Source organism: Erinaceus europaeus, chromosome 4 (genome assembly GCF_950295315.1).
Source record: "Erinaceus europaeus chromosome 4, mEriEur2.1, whole genome shotgun sequence".
In the NCBI taxonomy this organism is placed as follows: Eukaryota; Metazoa; Chordata; class Mammalia; order Eulipotyphla; family Erinaceidae; genus Erinaceus; species Erinaceus europaeus.
In genome coordinates this window covers 100,873,111-100,880,591 of record NC_080165.1, presented here as the reverse complement: position 1 = coordinate 100,880,591, position 7,481 = coordinate 100,873,111, and the positions used below count along the sequence as shown (strand labels likewise).

Here is a 7,481-nt window from a genome sequence, read left to right as displayed (position 1 = left end):
GTTGCAACCCAGGACAGGAAGCCAGGGAGGAGGAGGGAGGAGAGAGGAGAGAGGAGGAGCGAGGGAGGGGGCAAAGGTTCTTTAACTCTTTGAGGTCCTTAATTCAGCTGCTCAGTGCCCCCAGCCCACTAAGTGGGCCACTCCCAACCCAGCACCCTCCCTGCCCAGCCACATGCACTCCCCCAGGTGGGTGGCCAATTCCAAATCCTCTGTTTCTCTGCTTCCCAGTTTGAAGACTTGGAGAGACTAACTTGGGCTTTCTTGGCCCAGGACAGCAAGTGTGTGCTGTGTGGTAGAGACTTCTGGTTCCTAGTCACTTTCTCTTCTCCCCAGAGTTCTCCATTAGTGCCCCAAAACTCCCACTTTTCTCAGGTATTAAGAGTTAAGTCCTCCTACCTACCATCCCCACCACATACAGACACACACAGAGACACATACACACACGTCCCACTCTTGATCACAGATTCATCTCCACTGGGCTAGGCATCCTAGTCCACACTCACTGGGCCACCCAACAATGGGGGGGGCCTCCCTGAGCACCCCTCCCCCAAGAATTAAATGAGAATACCTAGCCCTCCTACTGAGGAGTGTGATGTCAGGAGTTTAAGTCAGGTCCTGCTTCATCAAATCTTTCTGCACATGCCAGTTTCCTTCCACCAGAATCACCAGAGGCACCTATCTCCCTCTCCCCATCTATATCTATCTGTCTGTCTGTCTGTCTGTCTGTCTAATCTATCTCTTTATGTCTTTCTCTCTTCACACTTTATTACAGAAAAATCTTGCAAGACCTACTGTTTTGGAACGATTCTAATGATATCACAATCACCTGGATCAATGATGACCAGTGCGCAGACTCCAGTACTTTCCGCATGCTGTGTGCCCAGTTCAGTTTTATTGCCACTGCAGTGATGGACTCCAGTTTTGGCCAACATGGTGTAGTACTCAACTTCTGACTTCCTCAAGGCTGGGCAGTTGTTGGCAAGGATGACCCACTTGGCTTTGCCTTGTCAGATCATCTTCACAGTCTCCTTGTATCCCAGTATGTACTTTCTTTTTATATATATATTTATCTATTTATTTATTCCCTTTTTTGTTGCCCTTATTGTTTTATTGTTATAGTTGTTATTGATGTCATTGTTGTTGGATAGGACAGAGAGAAATGGAGAAAGGAGGGGAAGACAGAGAGGAGGAGAGAAAGATAGACACCTGCAGACCTGCTTCACCGCCTGTGAAGTGACTCCCCTGCAGGTGGGGAGCTAGAACCGTGATGCTTATGCTGGTCCTTGCACTTCACACCCGCGTACCACATGCGCTTAACGCGCTGTGCTACTGCTGGACTCCCAACCAGCACATACTTTCTTCCCACTTTTCACGGTTAAGTTGCAGCATAGAGTTGATTGAGCCCAGCGACTTTATCCTCTTTGTGGCTACCGTCTTCCTGCCTTAGGCATAGGACAGCCTCCAAGCAAAAGCAGCTGCCAAGGTGGCCAGGGAGAGAGGAAAAGGCCAGAGACACCCTCTCTAAGATTGACCTGAGAGCCCATCCATGAAGACCCTTGAGCTCCAGGGCTGGCAGAGTACCTGCTGTCCTGACCTCAGCCAGGTGGCCTGTGTTGCAGTGCTAGACACCTTCCCACTTGTCTATCTCTTATAACACATATAACACTCACGAAAACAACTTGATGGGGGTTCATGGCAATACTCAGCAGATGAGCACTGGACTTGCAAGCTTGAGACCCCAGCCTCAATCCCCAGCACTACATATGCCAGAGAACATAAACAGTACTCTAATTTCCCCCCTCTCCCTCTTATTATCCCCCCCCCCCTTACTGAAGAACAAGTTAGAAGCCTGGGAGATAGTGCAGCAGGTAGAACATTTGACCACTGTGCATGAGTTTTGGTCCCTGGTATGCCAGTCTGACACTCTGGTTCTATCTCTCACTTACTCATTAGTAAATAAATAAATTTTAGTGGGCTAGGGAGATAGCACAATGCTCATACAAAAAGACTTTCATGTCTGAGACACCAAAGACCCTCAGCTTCAGTCCCTAGCATCACCACAAGCCAGACCCAAGTAGTACTCTAGTAAAAATAATAATTAATAAATTTTAATTATTTAATTAATTAAAATAATTTTTAAATTATTTATTTTTTCATTTATTTTGATAGGACAGAGAGAAGTAGAGAAGGGAGAGAAAGAGACATCTGCAGCACTGCTTCACCACTTATGAAGCATCCCCTGAAGGTGGAGACCAGGGGCTTGATTCTGGGTCCTTGCACAAACCCATGTGGGCACTCAACTGGGTGTGTCACAACCTGACCCCAATTAAAATCATTTTTAAGGGAGCCGAGCTGTAGCTCAGCGGGTTAAGCACAGGTGGCGCAAAGCACAAGGACCGGCATAAAGATCCCGGTTTGAGCTCCCATCTCCCCACCTGCAGGTAAGCCGCTTCACAAGCAGTGAAGCAGGTCTGCGGTGCCTATCTTTCTCTCCCCCTCTCAGTGCCTCCCTCCTCTCTCCATTTTTTTCTGTCCTATCCAATAACGACATCAATAACTACAACAATAAAACAACAAGAGCAACAAAAAGGGAATAAATAAATAAAACATTTTTTAAATAAAATAAAATAAAATGATTTTTAAATAACCTTATTTTTTTTCTTAAAAATCTCACAATTGGATGGGGAGACAGCATAGTGGTTCTGCAAAAAGACTGTCATACCTGAGGCTCCAAAGTCCTAGGTTCAATTCCCAGCACCACCTTAAGTAGCTAAGTAGTGCTCTGGTTAATAATAATAATAATAACCTCACAACTTAAAAAAGGGACTCACAGAGGGAGCTCACATTCTCCCACACACATGGTGACAGGAGCCATACAGGACTGAAGAAGCAGGTCATGGGAATGAAGTGGGGGGTCTCAGCTTGTCCAGGGCTGATAGAGACAGTGATCAGCAAGTATCTGTCACATCCTAAGCACTGGAGAAGCGGCAGTAACAGTAAGAATCTGTATTATTATTGGTGACTAATAATGACTGGGTGCCCTGCTTTTATCATTAGCAGGGACTCTGACCTGTCTATGCAGACTCTTAGAACTGTCACACAGCCTGGCTCCAGAGGGGGTGGCTCTCATTGCTCAAGAGAAAGGCTCATCTACTCGGTAAGTTCACAACCTGGGGATATGTGGTGCTGAATTGTTAAACCCTGTCTTAAAAAAGAAGGAGGAGGAGGAGGAGAAATAAAGGAAGAGAGGAAGGGAGGGAGGGATGGAGGAAAGAAGGAAGAAAAGGGAAAAAGGAAGGGAAAAGAGAAGGTAGGTGAGAGGGAGAGGAAGAGAGAGAGGGATGGGGAGGTGGCACAGTGGTTAGAGTGCCAGGCGTGGCATGCATGAGGTCCTGAGTTTAATAGCTGGCATTGCATGTGCCAGAGTAAGACTCTTGTTCATTCTCTCTCCTTCTCTCTCTCTCTCTCTCTCTCTCTCTCTCTCCTCATTTATAAATACTCTAAATTTCTCTGAGAAATGAAAAGTCCACGAGGTGGTGCAGTGAATAAGCACTGGACCCTCAAATATGAGGTCCTGAGTTCCCTCCCCAGCCTTGCATGTGCCAGAGTCAGGCTCTGGTTCTCTCTTCTCCTATCCCATAATCAAACAAATAAATGAGTGTTATATTATGTCATGTCAGCTTTATTTTAAAAAAATGAAAAAAAAGGAAGAGAGAAAGGAAGGAAGGAAGGAAGGAAGGAAGGAAGGAAGGAAGGAAGAAAGGAAGAAAGAAAAGGGTCAGCAAGATATCTCATCTGAGAAGGTACTTGATTTGTCATGCACAGAGCTCAGCCTGGAGCCCAGCCTCCAACTCACTGGGAGACGCTTCAGTGCTGTGCTCCTCTATCTGTCTGTCTCTCTCTGAACATGGCAACTCAGAGAGGTGAAGCCCCAGTGAGGGCAAGAAAAGAAATGATGATGAGTAGCTGAGACTAGGAGCGTAATGTGTGCAGGAGAAGCAGTGTGGTACAGGAGATACAGAAACACAAGACTAGGGGGTGTTGGTGTTGGCCACGAAGGTCAGGAAGGTCAAAGGGCTTCTGACGGCAGGGCCGCCCCTGTTCTTTACATCACACACACTCACCCACAGTTACACAGCCCAGCCACACAAAAAGTTCCAAAGGGCACTGGACTCCCAGCCAGGTGATGTGGGTTCTGTTCCCAGCCCTGCTGTGACAATCTGTGTGTTCCAGTGACACAGGACGGTAAGGACCTGCTTAAGGACGATGACCCTGAGCAAGCCACATCACCATTAAACTCGACACGGCAGAGGAAACAGTGAAATCCTTTCTTCTAGCTAACATTAAATTATTTATTTATTTATTTTATTTGGGTAGAGGCAGAGAGAAACTGGGGGGGGGGGAGATAGAGAGGGAGAGACACCTCTCAGTTTCCCCTTTATAAAATCTGGGAGGGTCCCCTTTACTTCTCCCTCTCTATCCCTCTGATGATTCCAGAAATAAGACTCTAGTGGACTTGGCATTTCTGGCAGAAAATGGCCTATAGGTGAGGGAGTGGGGGCTGGGGGGGTGCTGGGGTGTGATCATGGCTGATGGCAACAGGAACAGGAGGTCCACCCATAGCATGGGGCAGGTCCCCACACACAGCACGTCTCCCCAGGGGGCTGGCACCATGTTCCTACCCTCAGGAGGCCAGCACTGCCCAGGGTGCCTGTCCCTGATAGGTCCCTGCAGGCATGACATCCATGGCCCAGGGTTATCTCCTCTGGGAGCTGGGAGGCACTCCGGATCCTGCACCCACCCCCCACTCCTCCCGGCACTGCTGCCCAGCAAACCAGACAGTCCTTCGGGTCGTTTCACAGCAGAGATTTATTGAATCTATGTGCTCTAAGGCGGGCACTGGGCTCAGACCCTGAGCTCCAGGATTCAGTCTGGGGGTGGGGGGGCGAGGCAGACATAAAGGAACAAGAATGTGAAGTCACATGAGTCCTCCTATCAGGTTGTGTGTGGTGGGGAGTAGAGGCAGGGCAGAGGGGCTCCATCAATGGGGGGGGGCAAAATAGGGCAGCAGCCTGTACAGAGGAGGTGGTCTCTGAGCAGGGCTCTGAGGGCTGCACAGGAGTTCTCCAGCTGCCGGTGGAAGAAGCCTCCAGGCTAAGGGACCAGCTTGAGCAAATCTGCAGAGAAGGAAGGATTCTGTCGGGGCAGAGGTGGGGTCAAGGGGAGCAGATGAATCTGGAAGGGGGTGCAACCAGGATGGTTAAACCTTCACTGTGCTGGTATACTTCAGCCTCTTAGGGACTTGCCCCAGAACTAATCAAGGGGGCTTTTGGGTGGGGTTCCCTGGGGTTCCCCACTGAGGTTCAAGAGCAGTAGCAGGAGTGGGGAGCAGGGCAGGAGGTGGAGGGGGTTGGCTTGGGCGGGACCCCCATGCCTGGAGTGAGGGCCTTTGTTTGTGCTTGGCTCTGCTTGCTTCCTAGGAAAGTTCCTTGTCAGGGTGCCAAGTCTGGCTTGGCTGCTCCAAGGCCACAGGAGGTTTTCTGGGGGGGGGGGGGGGGGGGTCTGGCTGGAGGCTGGAGGCCAGGCAGGAAGCAGAGACCCGGGTAAGTCCAGCTACTGCCCCAGCTAGCCCCAACCCCCACAACCCCAAGACCCCTGGGCAGCTTCGAGGGGAAGCCCCCACCTTCTCCAGTGCTGCTTTGGGAGTAGGGGCCCCTCTCCACCTTCTCAGGGGTCCCCCAGGTCATAAGCAGGGTCTGTAGGTGGTGGGCAGTGGCCCAGGGTGGCATAGGCAGGCGGGGGGGCTGCCAAGGCTGGGGGGGTGGCAGCCAAGCCTGGGGGTGGCGAGGAGGGGTGTGGGCAGAAGCGGGAGGGGAAGGAGGACACAGGTGTGCAGGCCACTTCCCCGGCACCACGAGCGCCCCGGCCAGGGGCCCAGTAGCGGCTGCGGAAGCGCCGGAGCAGCATGAGGAAGGTGATGACCAGGAGGTCGAAGACAAGCTCGGCCATCTCCACCACCGACAGCACCGAGGACCCGAACCACAGGCTCCACTGGCTTCCCAGGTTGGACAACAGAGTGACCATCTGTGAGGGGAGCCGAGAGGGTGACTGCTGGTAGGGGGAACTCTACCAGACTCCCACTCTGGCTCCTGAAATGCCAGGGATCAAACTCAGGACATCATGCTTGAAAGTCTGACATCTGACCCACCACGCAGCCTCCCGGGCCACTTGCCCATCTCTTCTTTACCTGCTTCCCCCTTTGAAGGCCAAGCCCTGGGCCCTCTGCTTCCCTAACAGGTATCCAGGAACCCAGCCCTCACCCAGCCCCGCTGCCCTGGGACCCACCGTGACCGAGGGAGACTCAGAGTTGGTTTTGTAGTTGAGCTCCCTGAAGAAGATGTTGAGTTTGGCCACTCCATCTCTGTAGAGAGGAGGAAAGGCACAGGTCAGGGCCCCCACAGAGCTGCCCCCATGCTGTCTGCCCCCCTCACCCCACTGCATCCTACCTCATGCCCAGGGCCCTCTCCTGCATGCGGGGCCCAGGCTAGAACTGACCTTTTGTTGGTGCTGGTGTAGTTGTTTTGCTGGGACAGCATCTTGAAGACCCAGTCCTGGGAAAGGATGGGGGTGTCAGTGGGGTCACCCCACACTCCTCAGCCTTGCAGGGCTGAAGGCAGAGCTAGATACCCACACGTCTAAACCCAGAGGAGATACATGCACACACACCCTCACATAAGCAGACACACACTGACACGTAGTCTACATACAGACATTCACAAACCCTCACATACACTCATTCGCACACTCACACACCCCCTCCACCTCTAGTCCCCATCACCTGGGATGTCACAGAGGGCCACCGAGAGTAGCCTGCAGAGAGCTGGTAGCTGGTCACACTGGGGACAGAGTGATAAATGGGGTGAGACCCCCCCCAAGGCCCAAGGTCCAGCTGCTGAGTCCCAACCCATCCACTCGAGCCCCTGGCACGGCCCTCACCTGCATGGCTTCCGGCACTTGGTGAAGCAGCCCAGGCGGTCAGAGGAGAAGGCATCCAGGAGCTTGTAGTAACAATAACCTGCAGGCAACAGGTCACTCAGCCTCCCACCCAGGCCCAGGAGGTCACCCAATGACTTGGAATGTCATGTGGCATCACAGCCATGCCTCCTGCAACACCCCAGAATGGTTAAGACATTAGACCGAGTCACATTTAGAAGGGTGGGCAGAGTGGTTCACCAAATAGAGTACATCTACTACCAAGCACAGGGACTCTGGCTCAAACCCTGGGCCACCACTGGGAGTACCTGCAGGGGAAAGCTCCAGGAGCATGGAGTGGTACTGTGGTATCTCCCCTGCTCTCTGTCTCTATTTCTCTCTGTCTCTCGCCCTCTAGCTAGAGTTAAGAAAAAAAATGGCCACCAGGAATGGTGGACCTGTGCAGGCACAGCAAGAACCTTGATGGGGGGAAATAATAATAACAACTA

The 7,481-nt window shown here is 51.8% G+C and overlaps 1 protein-coding gene across 4 annotated transcripts in view; it reads right to left on the bottom strand.

The window, feature by feature from the left end:
* Nucleotides 1–4,851: 4,851 nt before the first annotated feature.
* The window catches only part of SCNN1A (sodium channel epithelial 1 subunit alpha), a 47,871-nt gene continuing 45,241 nt past the window's right edge, over nt 4,852–7,481 (bottom strand). For all 4 annotated transcript variants that reach the window (XM_060190222.1, XM_060190224.1, XM_060190223.1 and 1 more), the window contains exons 9-13: nt 6,997–7,075; nt 6,839–6,896; nt 6,556–6,611; nt 6,346–6,421; nt 4,852–6,084 (exon numbers count right to left, since the gene is read on the bottom strand). In XM_060190222.1, coding sequence (XP_060046205.1) covers nt 5,728–6,084; nt 6,346–6,421; nt 6,556–6,611; nt 6,839–6,896; nt 6,997–7,075 — 626 coding nt within the window. In that variant the 3' untranslated portion in view covers nt 4,852–5,727. The remainder of the gene's footprint in view (nt 6,085–6,345; nt 6,422–6,555; nt 6,612–6,838; nt 6,897–6,996; nt 7,076–7,481) is intronic.